At 36.7% G+C, this 13,758-nt stretch overlaps 1 protein-coding gene across 2 annotated transcripts in view; it reads left to right on the top strand.

Annotated features, from left to right (window-relative positions):
- The window catches only part of VPS13D (vacuolar protein sorting 13 homolog D (S. cerevisiae)), a 104,119-nt gene that overhangs the window by 26,485 nt on the left and 63,876 nt on the right, over positions 1 to 13,758 (top strand). Inside the window, exons 25-39 of one of the 2 annotated variants that reach the window (XM_010005121.1) lie at positions 981 to 1,200; positions 1,679 to 1,889; positions 2,000 to 2,171; positions 2,562 to 2,674; positions 3,196 to 3,390; positions 5,378 to 5,643; positions 5,817 to 5,950; positions 6,879 to 7,034; positions 7,612 to 7,837; positions 8,654 to 8,728; positions 9,407 to 9,613; positions 10,049 to 10,138; positions 11,323 to 11,463; positions 12,666 to 12,788; positions 13,411 to 13,485. In XM_010005121.1, the coding sequence (XP_010003423.1) occupies positions 981 to 1,200; positions 1,679 to 1,889; positions 2,000 to 2,171; positions 2,562 to 2,674; positions 3,196 to 3,390; positions 5,378 to 5,643; positions 5,817 to 5,950; positions 6,879 to 7,034; positions 7,612 to 7,837; positions 8,654 to 8,728; positions 9,407 to 9,613; positions 10,049 to 10,138; positions 11,323 to 11,463; positions 12,666 to 12,788; positions 13,411 to 13,485 (2,404 nt within the window). The remainder of the gene's footprint in view (positions 1 to 980; positions 1,201 to 1,678; positions 1,890 to 1,999; positions 2,172 to 2,561; positions 2,675 to 3,195; positions 3,391 to 5,377; positions 5,644 to 5,816; positions 5,951 to 6,878; positions 7,035 to 7,611; positions 7,838 to 8,653; positions 8,729 to 9,406; positions 9,614 to 10,048; positions 10,139 to 11,322; positions 11,464 to 12,665; positions 12,789 to 13,410; positions 13,486 to 13,758) is intronic. The other variant, XM_010005122.1, reaches the window with a different exon arrangement.

The raw sequence follows: 13,758 nt of genomic DNA, 5'->3' as shown, positions 1-13,758 counted from the left end.
AGTCATGGGTAAAGTGAGCAGACCCAGAGTAAGGGGCAAGTGAATCACTAAAGTCCAATGACTGTTGTCTGCAAGGGCATGTGAATCTGAGTAAAAATGAAACATGAGGTTAATAAATGTAGATTAGTACAGACTGGATGAACCCTGAAATTGGCTTTAGAGTTTAAATGTAGTGTGTAAAGCTGTTCCACCAGACATGGTTTTGGGAGAATAAATTCTGTGCGTTGATGTGATTATTTGACTGCTGAATTATTCCCTTTTCAGGTTTTTCATGCTAGACAGCATTTTAAAGGTGGAAAAGGTCCTAAGTTTTCCACTGGATATGTGATGGGGAAATGTCTAAAATACTGAACATCACTATAAATGAGCTTTCTTTTTTCACCTGTGGGGATTTTCACAATGACAGTAGAGATTTATTCTATCTTAAACTTAACTAGTGCAGAAAGATTTAGGGACATATTCCAGTATGATGACTAAACTGCATAAAATGGTAACTTCATATATAGAAGTGTTCTCATATTCTAACAAAATACTAAGTTGTTTAATATGGTCTTGCAGAAATCATGGCATATGTTGCTTTCATGATCTGAAGAAGTTCTGAAAAACAGCTTTAAATACTTAACAATCCTTATTCTACAGAAATGCTTGGGATCTTGATAGTCTTACCCCTCTATTTTGTATTAATTTCATTTACTTTTGTGCAAAACCCACTGGTTTTTAATTCATTTCTGATGGAAAACATTTCACACCTTTTTAAAAAAAAGTTCCTGAAACAAACTTTTTAAAAAAGAAAATGTTTTAATCTCCCATTAAGGTTATAGGAAAAAAGAGCCATCTTTCTACAGTAAAAGATACTGGCATTCAAATAAAACATGTAGGTTTTTGACAGGAATTTGCTGTGAGTTGAGCTTTGCTTTATTGGTTCCTGAGAATTTAAATGAAAATTCTGTTGTTAATTACAAAATTATTTTCCTTAGCAGGATTCAGTTCAATTTTCATCCCCTTTGGGAACCCCAAAACATAGCATGAAGAAAACAACAAGTGCTGAGGAGTCAAAAGTAGCAGCAGAAGGACTGTTCATGAAAAAATCATCAGGAACAAACATATCTAGGCTGAAGAGTGAGCCTGGTCTGAATACACTGAGTAAGCAACAAGGGCAACAACCAAAGCTGCCTGTTGTACCAAATCCTGACAGCCCAGGTATGTGATAAATAGTAGAAAAACTCAGATAGTTCTTTTTCCGTGTAAAATAATGCAGTGCAATCTTATTTATATCTTAAGTGACACTAAATAAGTGAGGGTTTGGATCTAAAGCTTGTAGATACAAAAGGAAATGTCTTCTTAGTGCCAAGGTTGATTTTTGCAGCTTAAAGGGTTAGGGAATTGTAGTTCAGTTTCTGGAATGACAATCCTGCAATTTGGGCATGTTTTGAGACACATGTTGCAGGTGTACAAGGAATATAGTTTTACACTAATTAAAAGTTTACATTACCTGTGAGTGATCTTGGTATCTGGCAGTTACAGGTATTTATGAGTATGAATAATAAAATAACTAAAAAAAAAAAATACTAGAATAATTTCCAGTGGAGACTTAACTTCCTTTTTAAAGTAAGTTCATTGCTTTTGTACAGACTTGTAAACTTTATTTCTTAATGTGTTGTCTCCTGTGCACTTGCAGAGGATCACATCTGCCTCTTAGACTGCATTGTGGTTGACCTGCAGGACATGGACATTTTTGCTGCAGAAAGGTATCAGAGAGAGTATTCAAAGGCTATGGAAGATACAAGTGCAGACTTGAGCTTTCCATCCTACTTTGTGAGGCAGACAGGAGGAAGCCTCTTAACAGAACCTTTCAGACTGAAATTACAAGTAGAGAGAAACTTAGACAAGTGAGTTTACCTGAACAGAATCACTTTATGCTGCCAGTGTAAAGGCAGTGTTTTACAGCCTGCCCTGTGACAGCACCCTGAAATACTGAGGTTTTATTCCTTTGTTGCAGAGAGCTAAGTCATGCAGTTGCAGACATATCAATCCATGGCAATCTGTCATCAGTCCACTGCTCTCTGGATTTGAATAAGTACAAGCTGATCCGTGGGCTGCTGGAGAACAACCTTGGGGAGCCTATAGAAGAGTTCATGCGGCCTTATGATTTGCAGGATCCAAGAATTCATGTAAGAGGAGCTAAATGCAGTTGAAATTCTGTCTTGACATGTCTGGGGGTTTTGTTGATTAGGCTAAATATCTATTATTTTCTTGTAGTTTACCAAGTGGACTGGTAGATATTTTTTGTTTCTTAAAAAAGGAAAATACAGATAGATGAAGAGTGAAGGAACCTTTATGTGAATTCAGGTTTGTCAGGGTTATACCAATGTCCTCTCAGGTGTGGCTTGTTCTTATGTCTGGGATTGTAATCTTTAGAAGAGACATGTTATCCAGCAATGGTTCATGAAACTTGGATGGAGAAAGACACTACATTTGTTTGCATTTGTCTGAAGTAACAGAATTGAATTTGGACATGAAAGATGCACTTTAAAAGGAATGTTGCTGTTTTCCATTCTCAGACAGTTTTGAGTGGAGAAGTGTATACTTCCATGTCATTCCTCATTGATATGGTTAATGTGAGCCTGGAACTGATGGATCCCAAAGGAAAAGATGGATGCAGCTCTTTAGCCAGGTATGAATTTTTATCTGCTCGTCGGAGAGATTATAGGACAGGAATTAACAGAATATATAATTTTATGGTTTCATGGTGCAATGCAATACAATTTCTTAGAGTCCAAATGGAGAGTTTCAGCTGATCTGAAAGATAAAAGGGAATTACACTGTTCAGAAGGTACCATCTGTGGCTTTCAAGTAGTCCTGGAAATCACAGTTCAGTAATCAGTTGACTTGCCCGAGACAAATGCTACTCTAATTAAGAAAATGTTGAGAGGTAATCTTAGAGAAAACATATTTCTTCTGTGTTGTTTTGTGGGTTTTTTAATCTAGAAGATTCTGCATCAATGGATAATATTATTACATACAGTACAGATCTACTTCCTGTCTCTGTGACATGAGATGTGATTATTGTTGGTTTAGAAAATAAGTAAATGAAAGAAACAGCAACATAGCAGCATACTTTTAAAACAAGTGACTTCTAGAAATAAATTCTCTACAAGACCCTTAAATATATTGGTATGCTTTTTATTTCCTTAGGTTTGATTTTAAGAAATCCAAGTTGCTTTTTGAAAGCTCTTCAAATGGAACAAAATCTGTAAATTTGGTTTCTCATTCCATGATGGCATTTGACACACGTTATGCTGGACAGAAGTCTACAGTGTTTAATTCCATCTTTCAGTCATCAAAGAATACTGCTAGTCCAGGAGCAATCCAGATTGAATTGCATTTCAGGTGAGTAATTCTGGCTCGTTTGTTTTGAATCATGACACACTTGATCAGAATTGTCGTAGTTTTAGTACAGCTGTTATTAATGTAGATTGCCTTGATGGCATTGTATTTAAATCTGAAGACATTTTTGGGGTGGCACTTGGTAGTTTGAAACCTGCAATTACTAATTAACTGAAGGTTGTTAGATTTTAATTATTTTTTATGGTTCCCCTCTGTTGCAGTAAAAAAAACTTTAGGTTTGAATGTGTAATGTATTGGACAAAGTTCTGCTGTATTAAAATCAGTAGTGCTTACAGCTTTACAAGTCTGGCTTATCACTTGTATGTTTGCATAAAACCATATTAATATAATTTTTAATATATGTTGTGCTAAAGCTGTTTTCCAGTAGGTGTCACACTTGTCTTTCTGAATCAATACGTACAGAAATGACACCTGTTTCAGAAAACAATCTCTACATTATCTTCTGTATTCTATCTAATCCAGCTTGTTTTTCCTTGTCTTTCCAATGCTTAGAGATATCACAGTGGATATATTTTTGTTTTCTAATTTAATATTGAAAACTGGAATATAAATGACAATGGGAATATTTACCTGTATCAAGCATGGTGTTTTGTTGAGGGATGTTAACTGGCAGAAAGAGGGTGATGTGAGATAACTTGAGAGATTACTTTTACGTTTGATCAGGCTCATTGACCTAACTCAGCTTTCTAGTTCTTATAAGTATGATACTGCAGATGTAATGCAGTAAAAAAAAAAAATAATCTCTGGACTGTTTTAGTCCAATAGAAAAATCTTCAAGACATGTGTTAATAAAAGCCAAACAAACAAACTTTAGGCAATTGAGATAAAATTGTTGTATAGATTTGGATTATAAATAATGTACTTTGAGTACTTAATAAATTTGTGTTCAGAAAGACACAGATTTTGGTTCCAATAAATGCTATGGGATTTGAAAATAATTATAATAAATGTTTTTTCATGTAACTGTTGATCCAATATCTGCCTAGATTGGAGGTTAGTTCTCACAGTGCAGCCTAATCTGATTTGTGAGTGATAGTTAAAAGAATTTTCTTCCCAACTGTTGCGCTTTTAAATTTCAGCCACATAAGCATGTGTTAGTTTTTATTGGTGAGAGCATCCTTGGCACTAGATGTAAGCTTTTGTAGAGCTCAGTGATAGTGTTATACTGGCTCATGCCTTTTGGAAATATCCTGGAGAGCCAGGGAGGGTTAAAGGCTTTTTCTGTTGGAAGCAGTGCAGGCAGGCTGCTTCTCACAAAGGAATTACGGTTCTTTAGAGATTTTATAGTTCACAGTGTGCTGGATATAAAACTGTTTCATGGTATTCAAGCACTTAGGTTATTTTCCAGTTAGCATGACCAAATATAATTGGTATTCCAGATCATGAAGCCAAACACTTTCATCCCTTGTAGCCAGATACACAGAATGTGATGCTAAAAGTTCAGTGTTTTTCCTGCAGGACAAAGCAGCTTCCTGTGCTGCAAAATGCTGTCAGGGTGTGAGAGGAAACACATTGCACAGCTAATCTTTTAGTGGGGTATGGAGCCAGGTCTAAACTTCACATACAGTATGTTAGGCTTGATACTGAACAGATGTAAAATAATAATAATAAAAAGATCAGGTTTAAAATTTGAAACTTTGGAAATTAGTATCAAGAATGTAAATTTATTGAAGGAGCTTTTATAAGTTAGTTTCTTGTTACATAGTTTTTCAGTTCATCTGTTGTGTCATTACAATGTAGAATTCACACAGTTAAGATCTGCTGGGTTTCTGTGGGTACAGGAACTTGATGAAATTCAGTCTCTTTAAATATATATAGAAGTATTTCAAAGGGCAGACACTCTGTAAACTAAGTGCATCCCTGTAAAGTTCCATATGGTTCTTACTTGCCTGATAATGGTATTTTTCTGCAAAAGTTTAAATTTATGCAATATGTAAAGGTCATATGTATGCTTCTCTCTTCTTAAAAGGTCTACTAAGGATTCCTCCAGTTTCACAGTTGTTCTGAACAATCTTCGTGTATTTCTGATATTTGACTGGTTGTTACTTGTTCATGAGTTTTTATCTACTCCTGGAGATACCAAAAAGAGGGAAAATCTCCATTCTTCCCGGCAACGCACTTACAGCAGTGAAACAACTGTCCTGCCAAAAGCAGTGAAAAGTGGAGTGGTTACAAAATGCTCCTCACTCCATGTCTCTACAGAGAAACAACTGGAAGTTAAGGTTAATGTGACAGGTAAACATGTTCTTCTCTGCTGCTTTTTTAGGAGCTTTATTGATTAAATGCCACGTGCTAGTGGAAAAAAACAGGTCCTCTGAAGATAGAAAATCAGGAAACCTGCTAGAAGTGCTGAACATACGTTAATGGTGTTTTGAATTGCCTGGTTTCTTATTTGTTGTTTTGTTAAGGAACTGAGTTTGTGGTTGTTGAAGACATGTCTTGTGTTGATACCAACGCAATCATTTTGAAGGGCACCACAGTTCTCACTTACAAGCCCAAGCTGTTAGATCGTCCTTTCTCTGGGAGTTTGTTTGGCATTGAGGTAAGAAAAAAATAGATCTGCTTTTGTAAAATATCTAAAAATAGAGGAGCTTGTGAAGATACTTTACTGTAAATATTTATACAACAGGAGTAGTACCAGTACAACTGATTTTTGATGTTTGCTAGTCAAATGCTCTTAATCTACAGCATCTACATGCTTTTATATTGTTTCTATTAAGACATTGAAACACTTCACTAAAACCTTAAAATATCGCTGGTTACTCATCTAGCTTTGAGTGATAAACTGGCAAATTCATTGAAAGCTGAGGAGTGACTGGATAGACAGAAGCCCACATGGTAGCAAAGGCTGCAGGCTGTAATCATAACTGATTTGAGGTGAACAAGCAGTATCATGCCATTGGAATATACAAGCAGAGATATTTTCTGAGTAGGAATTCTGAGTAGGCAAAGTGATCCTTAAATCCTATTCAGCAGAGCAGGACCATAGCTGGAGTGCTGTGGCCAGTCTTGGGGAAACAGGGCTGAAGAAGCTCTGAACGACTGTGAGAACAAGAAGAATACTCAGAGTTGAGGGGTGTATAATATATTGGGGAAGTTTAAAGGAACTTGCTCAGATAGAGAAGCTATGCAGAAATGTGATAAATCCTAAATGGCTATTGCAGACCAAAGAACAGTGTTTTCTGTATTTGTGATAGGAGGAGTAGTGGAGTTCAGCTTAGCAGTAAAGGGACTATTTGGTTGCTTATAAGAATCTCTTCTCCTGAATGTACAGCATGGCTGGTTGCTGGAATAGATTGTCTGGAAAGATTTTGGAATCTGATGTCTTTAGGTTTACAAAGGAATTGTCTGTAAAGACCAGTTGTTGTAGTTCATGTTTTGTGATAGAGTCAGTATTTGATTTCGAGGTTCTTGCCAGGCCTGTTTTCTTGGTTCCTAACTTTTCTTTTTAAACCATTTTTAATTTGTAGGTTTTTTCGTGCCGGTTAGGAAATGAGCAAGAGACTGCACTGTCCATTATTGATCCAGTACAAATTCAAGTGGAACTTGTTGGGAATGCTTCCTACCCAAGTGGTTCAGGACTGTTGGATGCTTTCAATAGTGGGGATTTCCCTCCTATTCTAGAGGTAATATTAAAGGCCTGAATAAAACTATATGTGATAGAGAATATTAGATGATGATTTTGCACAAAAATTTTTATGCTGAAAGATTCAAAGAACACTTAAATGTACAAGAAAAGAATAAGATAAAATTTTCATGAAGTGGAAAAGGCAAAGAAAGAAACCTACAGAAAGTGTTCTTAGTGGTAACAAAGGAGTGATTTCTGGGATATATTCTAGATATTAATAGTGGGGGAAAAAGTGGGATGATAATGTAGACGTGTTAGTAACTCATAAGTGAAAGAAAAAGATTTGTTTTCTGTATCTCATTGTTAATGTTTATTAAAGGGGAAATCTCTTTAGATTCCTTTTTTACCGTTCCACCAAAGGAAAACTGTTTTTTCCCCTGGTATATGCTTCTAATGCTTCTGGTTGTTAGTAAATAGTAGCAAATTTGGTAATTTTATTACTGGAGCTTTAGAGCAGTGTGGTCGTCAGATTTTTAATACTAAATGTTGTCTTCCTTTGTGAAGAGCTTTGTTAATGTCCAAAGTATACATGTAAATTGTGTAGAAAAGGGTAACAAAATCTTTTTTTTTTTTAGATTCAGTTGCAAGCACTGGATATCAGACTGTCATACAATGATGTTCAACTGTTCTTGGCAATTGCTAAGTCAATTCCTCAACAAACTAGTGCAGCTATGCCTGACTCGACTGTATTGACTGCTGAAAGTACTGCTAATCCTTCTGGCTTAACACTGGGGAATGAGGGTTCCTCCTTGACACATGAAAACAGAGAGATGTCCAAACGTGTCTTGGATCCTGTTCTTGGTATGTTTTTAGCTGTTGGAGTGAACCAAGTTTTATATTTAGAGGAGATCCCTGCAGTGTGACGCTAGACTGTGCTTAACAAAAAAGGTGTTGATATCTTCATCATATACAACGTTCACTGATTTGAATCATCTGGTGATAGGTTAAACTGGTCATACTACCCAAAAAAAGTAGGTATTTTTTTTCTCTTTGTAGTACAACAGTGGGTTGTTTTATAACAAGTTTTATTTAGCACTGCTTGGTACTGTAAATCATCATGTTGGAGTACTTAGGTAGCAACCTTTCAAAAGGGGGAGAGGGGCCACAAACTCATGTAAACTGATAGTGAAATGGAAAACATCAGAATTACTAGTTATCTCTTCATATCTAGCAATTTTGTAGTGATGTGGCTTTTTTACAAATTCATCATGTGGTGTAGTTGGCACCACTGCCTGATAGCAATAAGGAAATCCACACTGGTGAAAAAGGCTTCCTTCTCTGCTTCTGTACTTGAGAGCCACGTGGGTAGTTCAAAAGAAATAGTGAATGAAGGGTTGGTTTACAAAAGAAATGTTTTTTCTAGCTGAAATTACATGGAGTATGTTGACTTCCTGTAGGAGAACAAAAATAGTCCATATATTCTAAAATGCAAACATTATGATTTGGGGCTTTCTTTTTCAGGTTTGTATTACAAAAGCAATGCTGAATTGTATGCTTTTTCTACATTTGCAGTCTTAAAAAACCCCACATTTTCATACAGACATACCTTAATTTTACTAATGACTATAAGTAGATAACTGTCAAAAATTTGTAATTGGCTGTACTATTGGGTTACAGAGTTACAGCTGGCTCGTCTCCAGGAGCTGGGGTTCAGTATGGAAGACTGTCGTAAAGCTCTTTTGATCTGCCAAGGTAACATCAAATATTCTTAGTTTTTCCTGTGACCTAACTTGCAATGAAGTAAAAACTTCCTGACTGCAAGGTAGTTGCTGCAAAGGCATTATTTCCTTTTCTTGACTTTGAATCTGTGTTGGCTTAGCATCTTCAGTCTTCTCATTATTCTATTGTACTACTGTGTAGAACCCACCCCTCAAAGGTTGTTCTATCCTTCTGGGAAGCTGTGTGGGGTGTATTTTTGGTTTGGGGTTTGCCTTGGTGTTTTATTTTCTTTCACAATACACCTACTGCTTGCTGTTACCCATCTCTTTCTCTATAGAGCACTTGTTTCCATCTTTCCCATTTGAATTGTATTCTACCTACTTCTAAATGCAATACATGAAGGTGAACACAAGTGATTCTTCTTTGGCACTGTCGTGTTTTCCACCTTATTAATTGGGACTTATTAATACAGATTTATATTAAGTTGCCACTCAATTTGGAAATTTTGAAACACATTTTGTAGAAAATACCCATTTATTTATAATCTCATATTTATGTTATTCAATAGATTACATGCTAGGTACTCTCGGTGTCTTTGTTACACTCTTTAACAGAGAGGGAATTGGTTGCTTCCATATTTTTCTAAATAAGTACACTTCAGTGAGTAAGTAAAGTAGATGATGATTGATTAGCTGTTTGGTTTTATCTAAGGTGACTTGAATAAAGCAGCAAGTTGGTTATTTAAGAACGCTGACCCTTTGAAGTCGGTTTCCCTGAGCTCTTCTGGGCGAGACAGCAAGGGGATGGTGCCTTTTCAGTTCATCTCTGGAGTGGAAATAAAAGCAGAAAGTATATGTATTTGCTTTATTGATGACTGCATGGACTGTGATGTTCCCCTTGCTGAGTTAACCTTTTCACGTGAGTATCTTGTGCTGAGTGACCTGCATGAAATGACTGGCAGTTCCTCTGTGTATCCAGCACCACACTCTGCTTTCCAAGGGCTTGCGAAATTTCAACTAACATTTGAGTAGTGGTGGTTGTTGTGTGGGTTTTGCGGGGGGTTTGAGTTCTTTGTTTTGTTTCTTTTATTTTAGATTGTGTGTGGTTTAAGTCCTGATTTTAAGAAGATCACAGTCTTTTTAAGGTTAAGATTCTAGTTTCCCCTTTATACATCACGTAACAAATAGAATCTGTCCTGAGGAGAACCCTAGGGAGGTTCTTTAAAGAGTGTTATGTTATGCTTTTTGTACCATTTCAATTTAGAAGACAAAACCTTCCATTGCTTACTTAACAGCTCACAAAATGAGGAGACATGATTGTTTTGCAGTAGTATAACATTCACTTTTTTTGCAGGTTTGAATTTTCTCCAACATTTGAGTGCCAGCCCAGGAGGCTATGCTCATTTTACCCTCTCCGGAGATTATTACAATCGTGAGCTTTCAGGTGAAGTACTGGGGGAGAGGTGGTGGTTTTCTTTATTTAAATTTAGCAAAACAGCCTTGCCTGCGACAGTAGCCTGGAGTTCCTGAAATGCATGCAAGGGAACATGAAAAGTGGCCTTTTGTGATTGTGAGAGAACATGTGATGCTAGACAAGTTCTCCTAACTTGGTATATGATGGAGGGATGTGGAAAGCAAAGAGTGTGCTGATATGAAAGTTGCACTGGAGTTTTCAAATGTAATTGCTTAAAAAAGTTATCGAGGGACATGACAGTTGCATAACTAGCTGTTTCTGTATTCACTTATCTTTTTTAATATTTAATTGTTTTGATGCATTCAGTTTATTACTATTCTGGGGAAGAAAGAGCACATGAGGTAGGCAGTTAGGCTGAAGACACTGAATTTAAGATGACCTTCTTAATTGGTATTTTAGATACAAAAAAGCAAGCAATGCCTCAATAAAGGTCAGATACTGACAGAAAAATAGTCTAGTGTGTTTTTTCTGAATTAAGAAACTCAATTTTTTGTTATTAAGTGACATCAATCTCAGGAATTATCTCAATAACAGTGTGGGGTTTTTGTCATTGAATGTACCTATGGTGTTTTTTTAAAATAGCTTGTAGACCTTTGTCTCTTGCAGTACTGAACAGTAGGCCAATTTAGGCATAATTGTGTGAAAATAATTTTCAAAACTATGTCAGATAAGTTAGTTCCAGCTAACTTCAATATGAAGCTGTAATTCCCTTCTAATGCTTTCCTGTGAATGAAGGTATTTCAGTGAGACCCTACATTATAGCACACACTGGTTCAAAAGGAGGAGCTGGAGCAACTTTAGTATTAGCTAGTAAATCATAGAATTCCAGGTTGGAAGTGACCTCAAGGATCATCTGGTCCAACCTGTCTAGGTAATACTATAGTTTATATGAGGTAGCTCAGCACCCTGTCAAGCTGAGACTGAAAAGTGTCCAGTGTGGGGGAATCTACCACTTCCCTTGGGAGACTATTCCAATATTTGACTGTCCTCATGGTGAAAAATTTAAATGAAATCTGCAGGCTTACAAGTTCTTCAAGAAAGTGGATTACAAGTAAAGGATCTGATCTCGTTATTAAAATTGCATTACTAAATACTTAGGTATGTAAATAGCATTTCATTGTGGCCTTCACTTGATGTTCTGTGTTGGTCCTCAGGCTGGGAGCCATTTATTGAGCCTTGGCCATGTTCAGTCTCCTGGCAGCAGCAGCCGTCCAGCCGCCTCCACCCTTCCCGCCTGAAGCTGGAAGTAAAGGCCAAACACCGTCTGGATATCAACATTACTTCTGTCTTCATAGGTAGGTGGGAGGATTCCCTGACAGCATCACTGCACAGTCTAATTTTCAGTGTACTGAAAATGACAGACATTTCCAATGGAGTCCTGCTGGTGTCCTATAGATGGAGAGAAGGAGATTTGCACAATCCCCTAAAACCTTCACATGATACTGTACACAGGTGTGCATTTAGGCAGCCTGTATTTTATCAGATATTGTGAAAGTGTAAAGACGTGAGCTGCATGCTTTAATGGTTAGTAGGAATTCTTCGTCTGGTCATATGAATTCTATCAAATTCACATGTTATTTGAAACTTATTTTTAATCAGAAACAGGCCTTCATCTAAAGCTTTCTCTACTTTACTTAAAAATATTTTTATAAGCTTGTTATTTTTCACTACATTGACAAGCACAGTGAGGAGCTACTCATTTCAGTTCTGCAGTGAACTGTCAGTTCGTACCTCAGGAAACCAAAATATTTTCTTCATCATTAACTCAAACTTCAAGTAAGCTTCTGTGTTGTGAGACTGTCATTGTGTGCATTTCCCAGATGTATTTTTGCTTATTCTGTCTGCAAGTCTGAATAATTTAGTGGTTAGAATAAAAAAATATAAGCAACTGAGCTTGCAGATGTAACATAAGAGCCTCCCTTGCTCCTTGAATATTCATCCTTTCTCCTGCAAAACCTGTGGGGTTGGGAGAAAGAGGAGCTAAAGTGGGAGGAAAAGGTGAAAATCAATGATTCATAAGAGTTCTCATGACACTTTTTAATACTAGTGATAACGAATAGTAAGGCAAGTTTCTGATTAGTGCTGTGCCAGAGGACTCTGTTGGTGTCTTGATCTTTATGCAGGAATGTGCACTTCTTAAAAAAGTAAAATTAGAAGCTGTTTCTAACGTAAAAGCATGTAGGGTTAATTGCCTCCTCAGGGTGAGCTCTTACATTGCCACAGAAGTATCTTAAGAACATGAAATTCCAGTGAAAGTTAAAAAAAATATTTTAAGAATATAAAAGCAACTAGTTTTGAAGACACTTCTGTGATTTCGTGAGCAGTTGTATATTACTAATGTAAGTAATACATTAGTATTTTACTTCAGTGAAAAAACACTGAAGTAAAACTTTCGCCATTAAAGTTGAGTAACTTTACTATTATGAATTTAACATATTTTCAATGGCTTTTATTGTTACCATGGAGACATTTTCTGTCTGTACTTATATTCCTCTAGAACAATACACGTGTACCAAGCAATCATGGATGGAAGATTACTGTAAACAGGAGGAAGAAGTGAACATAATCAGTTCAGAAGACTGGATGGGTTCTTCGGTGGATCCACCATGTTTTGGGCAGAGTATGATAGTCCTTAATCACATCTTATCTGAAACAGTCCTGACGCACCCTGTCATCTGTCTAATGTGTTACAAACATAAGCATTTGGTCTTCATAGCATAAAAAGAATTGTTAGAGATACTTTGCAAAAAAAATACAGAAATGCTGTTTTCAGCTCTGTTGGGTTTGATTCTTTACAACCAAAAACCTTTCTGGCTGCTTAGCTTGGAGCGAGAACTTTGCACTGCTAATTCAGCTTCCTTTTCTTGTCACACTTTCTCAGTTAATGAGTGACTATCCTGTGAAAGATTAAGAATATTGAGGTTAGGGTGTGTGCAGTTCAGAGGTGATTTGTCTCTTTCTGTACCCCCAAAGACCTAAATGTCTGAGTTTCTGAAAAAAAGATGCTGTTGTATTAATAAAGCAATTCTCTTAAGTGGTAGCTCTTGATATGTGGCAGATCTTTTCACCTGTTTTTTCTCCAAGTGCTACTTCTGGAAGACCTTCAGCAATTTAGTAAGCAGATGGGTAGAGACTCATACGCTGTTTGCATGATGCCAGTTGTTTGTATCTCTCCTGATGCATGCACACCTGTATTTGTGTTTTTTTTCTTACCTGCTAACTTTGTCTTTCCTGTCTGCCAGGCCTTCCTCTTGTCTACCTTAGAACTAGGAGCACAGCCAGTTTGACTAACCTAGAGCATCAGATCTATGCTAGAGGTACTGTATAGCATAGAGAGACAAAAAGGTTTTTTTCTTTGGAAGACTCTTGTACAGTAAATACTGTGTTGTATATGTGACTTGCTGGTAGATTGGTCTCTGTATTTCAAACAGACAAACAAAAACCCCAAAACCAACAACATAACAGCTGCTTTGCTTTTAAGCTGCTTAACCTTGCATTTTATTCTGTCTTTCTTTTATGTTCCTCTCTGAGCCCTTCTGGAGAGAAGAAGGAAGTGTAACTAATCCTGTGTAGGACGATTGTCTGTTTGA

Source organism: Chaetura pelagica, unplaced genomic scaffold (genome assembly GCF_000747805.2).
Source record: "Chaetura pelagica isolate M959 unplaced genomic scaffold, ChaPel_1.0 scaffold159, whole genome shotgun sequence".
In the NCBI taxonomy this organism is placed as follows: domain Eukaryota; kingdom Metazoa; phylum Chordata; class Aves; order Apodiformes; family Apodidae; genus Chaetura; species Chaetura pelagica.
Note: the sequence above shows the minus strand (reverse complement) of the source record. Positions and strands in the feature narration are given on the sequence as shown.